Source organism: Anolis carolinensis, unplaced genomic scaffold (assembly GCF_035594765.1).
Source record: "Anolis carolinensis isolate JA03-04 unplaced genomic scaffold, rAnoCar3.1.pri scaffold_10, whole genome shotgun sequence".
NCBI lineage: Eukaryota > Metazoa > Chordata > Lepidosauria > Squamata > Dactyloidae > Anolis > Anolis carolinensis.
This window is the reverse complement of record NW_026943821.1, coordinates 11,048,679-11,064,026: the sequence shown is the minus strand read 5'-3', so window position 1 is coordinate 11,064,026 and position 15,348 is coordinate 11,048,679. Positions and strand designations below refer to the sequence as shown.

The 15,348-nt window shown below is 39.9% G+C and overlaps 1 protein-coding gene and 1 pseudogene across 1 annotated transcript; one reads left to right on the top strand and one right to left on the bottom strand.

Moving 5' to 3' along the window:
• The first annotated feature begins 209 nt into the window (after positions 1-209).
• Positions 210-1,249, top strand: LOC100564992 (E3 ubiquitin-protein ligase RNF113A-like; annotated as a pseudogene).
• Positions 1,250-9,774: 8,525 nt separating this feature from the next.
• LOC134293793 (uncharacterized) lies at positions 9,775-12,613 on the bottom strand. Its single transcript, XM_062962491.1, has 2 exons — positions 10,889-12,613; positions 9,775-10,662 (listed from the first exon to the last, which is right to left on the bottom strand). Exon 1 carries the CDS (start codon positions 12,440-12,442, stop codon positions 11,246-11,248), a length of 1,197 nt encoding a protein of 398 aa, XP_062818561.1. The 5' UTR covers positions 12,443-12,613; the 3' UTR covers positions 9,775-10,662; positions 10,889-11,245.
• Positions 12,614-15,348: the final 2,735 nt, after the last annotated feature.

Sequence of the window (15,348 nt, the reverse complement as noted above, 5' to 3'; positions counted from 1 at the left end):
TCTCTCTGTAAGGGGCCCCAGTTAACATCCTGGCTGCCGCTCGTTGGACCAGTTGGAACTTCCGAGCCGTTTTCAAGGGCAGCCCCATGTAGAGCGCATTACAGTAGTCCAGTCTGGAGGTGACCAAGGCATGGACCACCCCGGCCAGATCTTCCCAGATTACATATGCTATGATTTCAGATTGGACCTGATCATAAATATAGTTGGACTCCCAACCAAGATGGCGGAGGAGCAGCCTGTTTGCAGCTTCCTCTTCAAGACGCGTCGGCCTGTGCCGGGGAGGGCTCAGCGCAAGAGACCCGCCAGCGACAGGGAGTCCGGGGAGAGTAGTGATGAAAGCAGTACGGTCGTCAGGAAGGAGAGAAAAAAATAAATTTCCAATGCTATGACTCAGAAGACTTCATATGGCACAAGCAGTAGTGCTTATGAGGGCAAGCCTGAAGGAATTGGAGTGGCCTATAAGTTTACAAGATCTATGAAACCTGTAGGTCCCGAGGACATGGGAGCGACAGCTGTATATGAGCTGGACACTGAGAAGGAGAATGATGCCCAAGCCATCTTTGAATGCAGCAAACAAATTCAGAACAAACTTAGAGGAAAAGAAGATGATAAGATTTATCGTGGGATCAATAATTACCAAAAGTATGTAAAGCCAAAAGATACGTCCATGGGAAATGCTTCATCAGGCATGGTAAGGAAGGGACCTATACGAGCCCCAGAGCACTTCAGGGCCACTGTATGGTGGAACTATCAACCTGATATCTGTAAAGGCTACAAAGAAACTGGGTTTTGTGGCTTTGGAGATAGCTGTAAATTTCTCCACGATCAATCAGACTACAAGCATGGGTGGCAAATTGAGCAAGAGTTGGATGAAGGATGCTATGGAGTTAACGATGATGAAAACTATGAAGTTAGCAGTGATGATGAAGACCTTCCTTTCAAGTGTTTCATTTGCAGAAATTCCTTCAAGAACCCTGTGGTGACCAAGTGTAAACACTACTTCTGTGAGAGCTGTGCCCTGCAACATTATCGCAAATCTCAAAGGTGTTGTGTGTGTGACAAACAAACAAATGGTGTCTTCAACCCAGCTAAAGAATTGATAGCAAGACTGGAAAAACATAAGACTGAAGAAGGACCTCCAGATGATGTTGAGGCACCAGAGTAATACTTTGTCATTATTTCTTTCTCGGTCTTAAAGTTAGTTCAATAGCTGAATAAATAATTTATAGAAAATTCAAAAATAAATATAGTGGTTCCACTTTTCTATAGTGCATTTTTTCCTCTTTGCGTCCCCATGCCATCACTGCTTTTCCTGCTAGGATTGTTCTTCTGTATTAATAGCAATAATAATAAATCTTTATTTATAACATAATAATAACTTTATTCTTATATCCCACCACCATCTCAGATGTGTGCTTGCAGATTTTCCCCTCTCTTTTGAACCCTAGAAGACATGGGGCTAGTTAGTGTAGCTCAGATCCAATTATTTACTATTAGTAAATGTTATTGTTGTAAATAATCCTTTTGTGATTTTAAAGACAGATCTTTGCATCTTTGCCTCCTAAACTCTACATTCTTTACAGCCTCATGGCAGTTCATGCTCTCCTTGCTGTGAGCTGAATGCTCAACTATAAGTTTCCTGTGTTTGCATATTTTTGGGTGCTCTGCTGTTTTGGGTAGTTTTCCATAACACCCACAGAAAACCATAACCATTTGTATATTTTCAATTGTGTGGTCAAACTTTTAATGTAAGCCACTTTGAGTCTTTTGAGAGAGATAAAGCTGGGTATAAATAAACATAGGTCATAATAAACATATAAAATGTGACTCACACTGCAGCTGTTGATCTCCTATTCTGATGTGCCTTTTCTTTTTCTTTTTCTTTTTTGTCTCTTCAAGAGAAACCATGGAGACTCATGGCATGAAGCGCAAGACTTGTGAGCAGGACAGCAATGGCGCAGAAAACCCAGTGCAGCAGTACAAGCGATGCACCTATTTGAAGGATGTCTCTCACTGGAAACTCTTTGTCTTCAATGAGAAACACTCGACTGACCTGCGCATGCGTGTCCTTCTTAATAATGCAGACCACTACATTAGAGAAAGAGTAGACCATCTCCTGAATCAGGAAGATCAAGAACTGGTTTCCAAACCATCCAAGGAAATCAGTTGGGGACAAGAAAATCAAGAATTGCTCCTTGAGGAAGCAGAACATCAGCACTGACACAACATTGGATTATTCCAGCTGCTAAGGAGGACAAATGACCACTATTGTACAATAATCCACAGAGATCTATTCTCCTGAAGCATCCTCCCATCTGGTTCTAGCCAGACCTGCACCTTCACAAAGCTTGGCTGCAAACTTTGAAGCAGAGGCCAGCATCGAGATGCCCTTTTCTGGATGGAAAAGCTCTGAGCCTTTGTTTGGGAGTTTTGAGATCATGGCTAACTATCTCTGCAGCTTGCTTTGAAATGTTGTTTCAGCCAACATTGATATATCAGTGTTTGACAGCATCCTCACCTTAGTGCCAAGCTGCAGGCATTCCCAATTATAGACATGGACCTTCTCGATCAAAACTTCAGCAGTTTCATTTAGTTTGAGCCTTGCACAGCTCTCCTCTTCAACCCCAAATATGTTCCAGAAACTGACTTTCTGATGTTGCGTTTGACTCATTTATGGGTTCAGCTAATCTCCTTACTCTCCAGTGACTTCGCATTGAAAAGGGACCACTTAAGAGTAAAAAAAAAGCTTTGCAACATGGCAATAATTGTGTGTATCCTTTCTGAAAGGATGTATGTCTGTGTTTGAGCAGTAATCCACTACAAGTGCAATATTTTTCCCTATGTTCTCCTATCCCTCTAGATCAGGCATGGGCAAACTTGGGTCCTCCAGGTGTTTTGGACTTCAACTCCCACAATTCCTAACAGCCGGTATCAGCCCATGCCTGATCTAGATTCTTGGAGCCTCCGGTGGCCTAGGGAATAAAAGCCTTGTGACTTGAAGGTTGGGTTGCTGACCTGAAGGTTCGAATCCCACCCGGGGAGAGCGTGGATGAGCTCCCTCTATTAGCTCCAGCTCCATGCGGGGACATGAGAGAAGCCTCCCACAAGGATGGTAAAACATCAAAACATCTGGGCGTCCCCTGGGCAACGTCCTTGCAGACAGGCAATTCTCTCACTCCAGAAGCAACCCCGGTTGCTCCTGACATGAAAAAAAATCTAGATTCTTTCCTCCTGTTACAAGCGTCATTCATCAGCAATTAGCTTGTCCGTGCAGTCTCAAAAGGATTTTATTAGCTTTTAACTTTTATTATTGCTAACATTGTTTTAATATACAAGCATTCAATGCTGTCTTAAGTCTCAAACTTAGCACTGTTTTTTTAACTTTTTAAAGCTGTATTTTAATGCCTAAATAAATGCTTTTATTTATGTTTAACTGGTTCCTTTAATGTGTGAGTCACTGACCGAAATAAACATGTTTGTTTGTATATTCATTTTCTGGAAGTTAAGGGTTTGCCAACGTGTTAACCTTTTTGGGAGAACTATTAGGAATGAGCCTTTCTTTTAGCAGAGGAGAATGTTCAGCTCCAGTTACTTCCCTGAACTGAAACATATTCAAAAAACACAGCAATTAATTTTAAGTTACCAACTTAGAAAAAATTGACTACATTTCTTAACTAGCTAATGAAAGGGCTAGGTAAAAGGAAATGGGAGCTACTCTCCAACACTATTAAAATACATACACAACTTGGCAAAATTTCTGGCCCCACAGCTACAAACCCATATTGGGCTCACTATGCACTACATCAAGGACTCGGCCAACTTCATATTAAAAATCAGCAACTTCAAGCTCAACACCAATAACAAACTGATCAGCTTTGATGTGATATCTCTATTTACCAGGGTCCCAGTAGCAGACACCATTGCACTAATCAACCAGACATCACAGCCCTGTTTCACCATTACCTCACCACAAACTACTTCCAGTGAGACAATGAATTCTAACAGAAAGATGGAGTAGCCATGGGGAGCGAATTTCTACATGGAACGCTCTGAAAAACCCATACAATATTGTTTGTGATTACTGTGAATTCAAACAGTATAAGTAGTTTAATATTCAAATTATTCACAGTTAGAATGGAGTCAACCTGGCCTCAGGTGGGTAATACAATCACATCTTGGCTAGGCACTCCATCCTGCCGCCTCTCCCTCCATTATTGTTTCTTTAATGCTGCTATTGCTTACAGTGCACTTTAGTAACCATTTACATTGGCCTGGTAATCCCATTTTGCTACCTTTTCCTCCACCAAGGCTTAGCTTTGAAACTTGACATCATCGTACGACTGACTTCCTTAAAGCTGTGATATTACCCAAGTTGTGCTTTTTGACATTTTGGCTTTTGGTTCTTGACTACACATCCTATTGGGGGATGGCCAACCTCCTGTAACTCAAGAGTGGTTGTCTGTGGAATTATTGGAGGGCGGGGCTGGATTTTAAATGTAATTTTAATTGTATTCATTGTTCTTAACTGTATATACACACACCCACTAACATTTGTTTTGTATTTGCTTTGTTTTAAATTGTTACAGGATTGTATTGTTGCTAGCCACCTTGAGTTCCTACGGGGAGAAAGGCAGGATATAAATAAAGCTAAAAATTATTAATTAAATATTTAATATTAATAAATAATAAAATGTAGATATGAGTTAAGTAAGGCCTATTAGTTTGTGGTTGCAGTACCCGATTAGGGGCCAATAGGGTTTACAATCAAAACTGAACATTTGAAATATGTCACTTTGCACATCTGCGATCTACATAGTATATGTCAAATTCCTTAATCTTTGTTATATAAAGTTTTAAATCCCAAACTGAATCTGCCACAGTACCAATGGCCCATCTAGTGTAATGGAGATCTACATTTGATGAAATCAGGTCAGTAAACTTTCTAGCCATTTTGAATCTTGTTAAGAAAGCAAGATATATAATAAATAATATAGTAATAATCAAATAGTTAAGTCACCCTCACTTCTTCAACATAGACCACCCTCCCTTGAAAATCACATATTTTTGCATATTTTCTTTCAAAGTGCAGGATGCACTAAAGCAAAGTCCTCATGTTCCAGGATTTGGAAAAAGTTCTGTTCACGAACTTTTCTGTGCAATATTCAAATGCCTCTTGTAGCTGATATAGTTCTTTCTAGTGTCCAAGGATTTGACATCATAGGTCAGGAAAGCAGGAGTCCCTCTTTGCAGGAGAGTCAATTTTTGCTTAGGCTGGTAGGCTGAGCAGCGGATAAATCAAAGTCTTCCACTGGCTATGATTATTTTAATGTCTATGAGTGCTCGAGATCTTGGTGTTTCTTCCTGGCTCTTAGGGTATGCTCCAACAGCATGGTTCCATTTCTAGAACATGGAATGTGGAGATGTTGGAGGGGAGGAATGGAGTCCCAGAAATGACTTCTACATGCACAATAGGAAAAAAGGCACAACTCAAGGAATGTCTTGTATGTGCTCCTATGCAATATCTAAGTGCAGTTTACATACAAGTGATGTTGTACTCACCACTTCAGTTCCATGCTTTCCATTCTTCGTCTTTTCCAGGGAATCTATAGTTTCCGGTGGCTTCAAGTGCTTTGAGCAGGAGCATTATGGTGCGGGGAATCCAAGCCAGGAGTACAAATGGTACAATCACCTGCTACAATGGAACCTCCTTATCTCCAAAGACCAGCATTCTTTAGACCTGTCCAATATCGTGTTGCTCAAAAACACCTTCTGCAACATTAAGGAAAACTTCATCCCCTTCCCAAGTCAAGGGAATAGTGAGGTGGACCACCAGCTAATGCTTCTGAATGCTGTATCTTCTGAAAGCATGGGCTTTCAATAGATACAGAGAGCTCTTTCAGAAATAGCGAAGAAGTCTCCAATAATACAGCATCAGTGTTCTCTAGCTCCAGCCAAGAAAAAGCCTAGTAACTGTGGGTCTATACCCTCTTGCTAGATAGGGTATGCAGCAGTGTCCTGGCACTGGATGTAGCTCAACATGGAGAACTCACTTCCAGCTCAGAAGCTATGGCTAGACCTCAAGAGGGAGGCTGGTGTCTGGGATGCCTCCTCCTGGGAGAAACTGCAGTGCAACCCATTGTTTGGGAGCTTTGAGATCATGCCCAATACCTCCCTCCATGCCATCTTCCAGCAACCTCTGCATCGTTTCAACTGGAGTCTCTTGCAAGTCCAGTTTCTTGAGCCACTCAATAGTTGTATAGCCTCATCCACAGTACATACATTCTATAGTCTTTATGGCATGCCATGAGTCACACTGCTTGCAATAAAAATGACAATGGAAATATTCAGCATTGGCCATGAAAATCAGAACAGTTCCTCTCCCAAATAGGGCCCCTTTAAAAGAGCAAGACTTTGCAAGCTAGTTCATAAAGGCATGAGGGATTTGAAAAGTCTCTACTAAGTCCATGTTAGTCCTCCAAACTACCCCATTGATCTTCTCCCATGTTGAGAAGCAGGTTGGGGGATGAGCAGTTGCCACTGTTGCTTCATTGCTTCTTTTTAAGGCAGGGATAGAGGGATCTTTCAGAGTTTGGATGAATTAGCAGCAACAACACGGTGGCATGTTCAGACTGGAGCCTGCAATCCAAATTTGTAAAATAAAGGATAGATTCTCATGGTTTCACTTGCCTGTTTTTACAATTGAAGTTTTTATACATGGCTGTCTGTTTTACCTTTTTTTAAATGCTACACATATCTGCCATGGTACTGATCTGCTCCAATTGCAATATGATCCTGTTCACTGAGAGGGAATGTTTAAACATTCCTATTTGTGTCTAGGGAAAGTTTACATGTTGGACAGAGCAACCCATTTTGCTACCTTGTCTTTCTCCAAGATCAGGCTTTAGGGCCAACTTGGTCTTCATACTACATCCTTAAAGCTAAGTTTTTACCCTAGCCATGCCCCTTGGTGCTTTTTTAACATATTTGTAGATTTTTGATCCATTCTTGGCTGGTCCATCCCTTTTGGAGATGTGCAAAAGTCTTCTGGAGCACAAGAGCAATTGGTCCTACATTTAATTTGTCAGATTGCTGTTCCCACATTCCTTACATTGATTTAGGAATTGAAATCTCAAAACAACAATGGGCAGTCCATATTTTGCTCACCTCTGCATTAGTATAAGCCAAGATGTTTAATTACTTAATCTTTGTGAACTGATTTTTTAAAGGCCCAGACTGATGTCCAAAGTGGAGATGGTGCTTCTGGGCATCTGGGTATCTGCATTTTATTAAATCAGATGTCAGGAACCTTCACAGAGGTCTTTAGTACCAGCTTCCTATTTCCTGATCTTGGGAGGCAATCGGGAATCTTATTTATGGGGTTGCCATCAGTTGACAGGTGACTTGCAATCTCTACTGGTCTATGGAATAATTCTCTCTTTTCACAAAACAAAGTTTGCACATTCTTTCAAATCCCATAGTGTCCAGAAGTTCCAGTCCACAAAAGAAAGTCGTCTGCAAAACAAAACCCAACCTCAAGGTGTCCTCTGTTGCTAGAGCAACAATCCACCTTTCTGACCTTAAAAAAAGTTATTATGGAGACAGATGGGCCTGACATGGATGTGGTGCTGACAAATGGGTGGCAGACTTCATGCCCAGCCTTGGATTAAAACTTGAATGTCGCAATATCCAATATTGCTCTTTAAGTAGTTGTTTGTAATTTATTATTAAGGTACGCTAGATTGAATATGAATCTAAAGTGAGCCAGTTAGACTGTGTTATGTATTCTGATGCTGTAGCACTTTCACAGACTCCCCAAACTCCATTCCACTTTGATGCAAATCTTGCAAAACTATTAGAATCACATGAGCAAGAGATAGCAAATCAGAGAACATCCAGAATTACCACAATGTTTGCCATTTTATATGTCTGTAAACCGTCCTGAGTCCCTCTGGGGAGAGAGGGCGGTCTAGAAATACAGTTTTTATTATTAATGTCCTAACTTATTGCCAGAAATGTTAAAGGGAGGGTCAAAGCCTTCTGGTTAGTTAGTGGCTGGGCTGAGATGTCCTCCACGCATCCCCAAAACTGGGCTTCTCTTGAGGATTCTGGTTCCTTTATAGAAGTGTTATTTCTGTGCAATATTAAATTGCCTCTTGCCGGTGATGTAGCTCTTTTGTACTGACCGAAACCCTGCTGGGAGTGGGCCAGGAAGACATAAGACACTTTATGCACTTTTGTGCCATGTTTGTTGCATTATGTCATGTTTGCTGTTAGCCCCGTTGATGCCCCTAGATCAGGAGATAAGAAATAAAGGAAATAAATAGATATGCACTAGGGTTCCTTTTTTGCTTGGGTTGGTAGAGCTTTTTTCAGTGGTCCTCCACTCACTGACCCTCCATTGTTATTTGCATTGTCATCTTCATGTGCTTTTAGAGCATATGAAGTATTATACAGTTATACCTTTGATCTTTCCCCTTGACATTAAATCTAGTCGATTCTGACTCTGCTGGTTGGTGCTCATCTCTATTTCTAAGCTAAAGAGCTGGCGTTGTTCAAAGACGCCTCCCAGGACATGTGGCTGGCATGATTGCATGGAGCACCATTACATTCCTGCTGGAGCAGTACCTGTTAATTTACTCACATTTGCATATTTTCGAACTGTTAGGTTTGCAGAAGCTGGGGCTAACAGCAAGAGCTCACTCCACTCCCTGGATTCAAACCACCGACCTTTTGGTCAGCAAGTTCAGCAGCTCAGCAATTTAACCCACTGCATCACTGGGGGCTCTAGTGTTGTTTTATAATTTTGAACTGAACATGTTCATATAAGTAATTGTTCTAGTAATTGTGTTACCAATACAATGGCTTGATCTTATGTACTGGAGTTCTTTGTTATTATTTTCCTACTGTTTCTTGTTTGTGTTCCAACAGCACAATGCTTCCTATAAGATATTTCCTTATTCACTGCATCTCATGGGTGAGTTTTAGTTATTCAAATGCTGATTTCCCACCTGAGATTGTGGGATTTCAGCATGGCCTGTGATACAACCCATTTAACCTATTTTTAAGGCTGGAAACAAATTGGCCAGATATATTAAAAGCATATTGAACCACTTGATAAATTAAAAGCAAACAAAACACCAGGAAACATTGTTCAAGAATGTCTATATTTATGTGCATTTTTATGTATGTATGTATAGCTTTTTTCTTCATTCTGGTAGATATGCAAATGTAAAATTAAAGCTATTTAATGACTAAAATGAATACAGTTTAAAGCAAGTTAAAATGCAGGTATATAACTGAAAATGGTGCCCCTGTGTTGGTTTTTAAGAATCTGATTAGGACACAAAACCTTCACTCAAATTGTGTGAAGGCAGACATTATCATTATTATTATTTATTACTATTATTATTATTATTTTATTATGACACAGCAAACAAGATAGATATGCTGGATTTCGTATCACAAAATCACAAGTCGAGCACTTCCCAAGCGTCTAGGACTGTGTGATGTATTTTCGGATGATGCGTGCAGATCCCATTAGGGTGGCCTTTTGCAGTTGGCAGATCGTGATTTTGTCAATGTCTATTATATTTTTACCCTGTTTTATCTCTCCTGAAGGAGACTCAAACATAAAAGCATTAGCCAAGAATTTAAAATATACAAATATACAAACATTGAAACAGAATTAAATATATAAACAATATTAAAAGCATCCACAGTTTAAAATCATTAAAACAAATATTCAAAGTTTAAACCACAGCACACACACACGACTTTATATAGGCTCATATTTTATTTTGGGGGGAAAACACTAATAAAAGACAGTCAACATTCAAGGTTCACACAATCCACATTAAGAAAAATAGCTTAACCCACAGTAGGCCATTCTCAGGCAACTTTCAAATTAGACTACTGCAATGCATTGTATTTGGGGCTTCCCTTGAAGATGGCGCAGAAATTGCAGCCAAAGCAAAATGCAGCAGCTACAGAATTGTCTCTGTTGTCATGTACTTGTATTTGGATGTTAATGCAGATGTGTGTTGGGTTAGTATGCTTTTGATTTAGTCTAGTAGCATGTTGTTGTGGGTAGTTAGCAATATTTATTATAAACATGCTTTCTAGTGTGTTTTCTTTCTATATGAATAAAAATTAGTTCAAAAATGCAGCAGGATCAAAAACTTATACTGTAATGCCAGTTTCAAAAGTATTGCACTGGCTGCCAATATGCTTCTGGTCTGAATTCAGTTCTTCGTGATGTTACTTAAAACTCTAAATAGTTTGGGACCTCAATTTGCAGCAACTGAAAAAAGATGAGGATGAAGGGGGGACAGATAAAGGACTGAGGAAACTGGGACATTTTAAAAGTAAACTCAAACACAAATGACCTCCTATATATACAATTGAAAATGAACCAGTTCAGTAAACAATATGTCTGGCAAATTAGTATACTGTTTAAATTCACAGTAATATCAAACACCATCAAATGGATTGTCCAATATACATTGAAATGCAGCCGGCGTTAAATTCACAGTAATAACAAGCAGCCTCAAATGGATTGTCCAATATACATTGAAATGCAATCAGCATTGTGTATTCTAATGCCGAGAAGAGTAAGTCCGCCACGACCGGTTTCGGCCCTGCATCAGGCCTTCCTCTGGTGGTCTGAAAATAGTTACGTACACTAACATAAGTAACAAAATATATCCATAAAACATCATCCATTGCCTAATACTAACATGGTTCCAAACTTAACCCTTGTTCTCTTTAGAGATACATGTCATTTACATTGTGAAATGTATATCAAAGACACCAATAGTTACATACACAAAATATAAGTAACTACCTATCCATTGAATAACAACTATAAAAAACATTGCAATATACTTACACAGTTCCAAATTTAACACTTGTTCTCCTTAGAGATACATGTTTTTTACAGTGGAATCTAGGTCAAAGGAACAAGGAGTGGCCATAAGCATTAAAGAGTTACATACATCCAAAAAATTGTTTTTAAACAAATTGTATATTTCTAAAACAGTATATACTCACGGGATACTCTGCTGTGTGTTGGATTCTAATTGCGAGTATGAAAAGCATCAAGGGGTTGCCTCAATTTAAAGGGGAAGATGTTAAAGAAACAGAGAGGTTTATTTAAAGATATAGAAGAAATTATCACCAGATGGTGCTATGAGTACCCTTATTGTATTGGGTGTATTCAATTAGGGATTTATAGTATGATAAGGTTCTATATATAACAACTGTATGAATTTTGTTCATTTAAGCCCTGTGGATGTTCTGTCCGTAATCTGAAAATCCAATATGTTTCCCTTTGCAAAAGTTTATTATTGAAGTCCATATGTTTGGATTGTGATACTACTTCTAGTATGTGGTATTTGAATGATTCAGGACTATGCTGTAGATCATAGAAATGTTTGTACAGTATGGATTCTCTGGCATGATTTCGTATTTTGCTCCTGTGCTCTATAATTCTGCTCTTAACTTCTCGACGAGTCTGCCCCACATATGATAAATTACAATCACAAATTATCATGTAAATAACCCCTTTGGTTGTACAGGTAGCAAAATGGGGAAATTTAAATTCGAATGATAGATGTTGGTGTGTCAAGATTTTGGTCTCTATCAATTGGCTGCATACTGAACAATGATGGCAGCGATAGTTGCCCACCAGATTAGATTTTACAGTCCGGGGCCTATTGGTTATGTTTGAATGTACCAATATATCCCCAATATTCCTTGTTCTTTTATATGCTACCAAAGGGGGTCTATCACATCCAGGGATGTCTCTTATCAAGTTCCAGTATTTTTTAACAGTTTTGATGGCTAGATTGGACAAACTTGTAAGTGTGAGTGGCCATATCAATCTGTCTACTACTGGTCTAATTTTGTCCTCTAGGAGTTTAGATCTAGGAATACTGGCAACCTTCGAGTAGGCTGATTGTATTATGGACTCTGGGTAACCTCGATTTCTGAACCTGCTTTTTGTCTCTTCCATTTCCTGATTGAAGTCCTGTAGGGTAGAGGAGTTTCGTTTAATCCTGAGCATCTGTGTAAAGGGTAAATTATTTTTTAATGCCCAATGATGGTAACTGTTGTAATGTAACAAAGAGTTTCTATCAGTGGTTTTACGGTGGTTACTCACTTTCAATCGATCATTTTCCTTTGAAACCACGACATCTAGAAAAATCAAGGATGTAGAACTGATGTTTCCTGTAAATTTAATTTTGAGGTGAATTGTATTGATCCAGGATAATAATGTTACTGCCTCCTGATGTGAATTAACAATGATAAAGATATCATCAATAAATCTACAATATTTGATAATGCCGTCCGCTACAGGGTTCTTTGTGTGATTCAAGATAGTTTCATTCTCCAAATTATCCATGAATAAATTGGCTATCGCTGGCGCGACAGGACTGCCCATGGCTACACCTTGTATTTGGAAATAGTATTTTTCATCAAATTTAAAGTAATTTTTTTCAAGAATAATATCAAGAAGATCCAACAAAAAAAGGTGGGAGGGTGGTGATTAGGCCTCCTGTTCAAGGTTGATTCACATATATATCGTGCCTCCTCTAACGGAATATTGGTATACAGTGATCAGGGCCGGCCCAAGGAAATTTTCAAGTGTAAGCGAAACAGGATTTTGGTGCCCCCCCCCCAAAAAAACCCAATCACCGAGAAATAAAAGGTAGAAGGTAGAGGTGAATAGAATGGATAAAAGAGTTTACCTTACAACCAGAAGTTTATTAACAACATTATGTTCATATAGTAACATTACATAGAATTAACACCAATCTTGCATTTTAATAAATAAATATTTTAATAAACTTTGCAACAATTTTAATTTTTTTGTTATTTCTAGTCTACAAGTACTACACAAAGGTTTCCTGGTCATGATATCTCTTAAGAAGATTTTTCAGACTTCAGACTAGCTTCAGATCAGTTTTGTTTGGGAGAACGCAGCCCCAGGAGAATAGACACTTCCTTTCTCAGGAAGTGAACTCTTGTCCTTCAGAAGTGCCACGCCAGCGTGGACCATTGTAATGGGTGTAGCAAAGCAGGGGAAATCCAGTCATGAATCAATCAGGGCCAGCTAACACCTCCCAACAAAGTATTCCCATCATCAAAGTCTGGTAAATCCTCTGTTTTCTCACAGCCACAGACGGCAGAAGCACATACCATATCGCAAAGAACACCACTCTGAAAACGGGAATTCCAGACAGGAAACAATCAGGGTCAGCTAACACCTCCCAACAAAAAATTCACTCAGAGAGGAAACAGCCTGGCTGTAAATCTGCAAAGCCATTACATCCTTATCATTTTTCCTAATTGCAGCATTCATACTTGCCTCTAACAGACAAAAAAAATCAGAAATATTGTATATTCACAACCTTTAAGAAATAATATCCCCTGATGGCACAGCATGTGAAAGCGCTGAGCTGCTGAAATTCTGGACCGACAGGCTGCAGCAGGTTTGAATTGGGGGACCAGAGTGAGCCCTCACTGTTAGCCCCAGCTTCTGCCAACCCAGAAGTTCAAAAACATGCAAATGTGAGTGCATCAATAGGTACTGCTCCAGCGGGAAGGTAACGCCGCTCCATGCAGTCATCCCACATGACCTTGGAGGAGTCTACGGACAAGGCTGGCTCTTTGGCTTAGAAATGGAGATGAGCACCAAACCCCAGAATCAGACATGACTGGACTTAATGTCTGGGGAAAAACATTTACCCTTTAGGGTTGTTGTATGTCTTTCGGGCTGTGTGGCCATGTTCCAGAAGTATTCTCTCCTGACGTTTCGCCCACATCTATGGCAGGCATCCTCAGAGGTTGTGAGGTATACCTCACAACCTCTGAGGATGCCTGCCATAGATGTGGGCGAAACGTCAGGAGAGAATACTTCTGGAACATGGCCACACAGCCCGAAAGACATACAACAACCCTGTGATCCCGGCCATGAAAGCCTTCGACAACATGTTTACCCTTTACCTTAACTACCACAAGTTCCTCAATACTTTATTTCCCATACCACCATACTTTGCCACAACAAAGCGTGGTCGGGCACAACTAGTATATATAATATATAATTATTAAAACTATAAATCCCAGCAACTACAACTCCCTACTCAATTAATTAATTAACAAAACATTCAGTCACCAACTACAACTCCCAAAACAAGGGATTAAACATTAAACATGTAGAGTAGAGTTTCACTTATCCAACATAAGTAGGCCGGCAGAACGTTGGATAAGCAAATATGTTGGATAATAAGGAGAGATTAAGAAAAAGCCTATTGAACATCAAAATAGGTTATGATTTTACAAATTAAGCACCAAAACATCATGTTGGACAACAAATTTGACAGAAAAAGTAGTTCCATGCATAGTAATGCTATGTAGTAATCACAGTGGAGTCTCACTTATCCAACACTCGCTTATCCAATGTTCTGGATTATCCAACGCATTTTTGTAGTCAATGTTTTCAATATATCGTGAGAGGGCCAGCTAACACCTCCCAACAAAGTATTCCCATCATCAAACTCTGGTAAATGCTCTGTTTTCTCACGGCCACAGACGGCAGAAGCACATAACATATCGCATAGAACACCACTCTGAAAACAGGGGAATTCCAGACAGGAAACAATCAGGGCCAGCTAACACCTCCCAACAAAAAATTCACTCAGGGAGGAAACAGCCAGGCTTTAAAGCTGCAAGGTCTTTACATCCTTATCATTTTTCCTAATTGCAGCATTCATACTTGCCTCTAACAGACAAAAAAAAACCCAATCAGAAATATTGTATATTCACAACCTTTAGGAAATAATATCCCCTGATGGCACAGCGTGTGAAAGCGCTGAGCTGCTGAAATTCTGGACTGAAAGGCCGCAGCAGATTTGAATTGGGGGACCAGAGTGAGCCCTCACTGTTAGCCCCAGCTTCTGCCAACCCAGAAGTTCAAAAACATGCAAATGTGAGTGCATCAATAGGTACTGCTCCAGCGGGAAGGTAACGCCGCTCCATGCAGTCATCCCACATGACCTTGGAGGAGTCTACGGACAAGGCTGGCTCTTTGGCTTAGAAATGGAGATGAGCACCAAACCCCAGAATCAGACATGACTGGACTCAATGTCAGGAGGAAAACATTTACCCTTTAGGGTTGTTGTATGTCTTTCGGGCTGCGTGGCCATGTTCCAGAAGTATTCTCTCCTGACGTTTCGCCCACATCTATGGCAGGCATCCTCTGAGGTTGTGAGGTCTGTTGGAAACTAAGCAAGAGAGGTTTATATATCTGTGGAAGGTCCAGGGTGGGAGAAAGAATTCTTGTCTGTT

Bases quoted from the DNA above. Each gene is read 5' to 3' on its own strand.
- LOC134293793 (XM_062962491.1), bottom strand. From the start codon at position 12,442: ATGGGCAGTCCTGTCGCGCCAGCGATAGCCAATTTATTCATGGATAAT.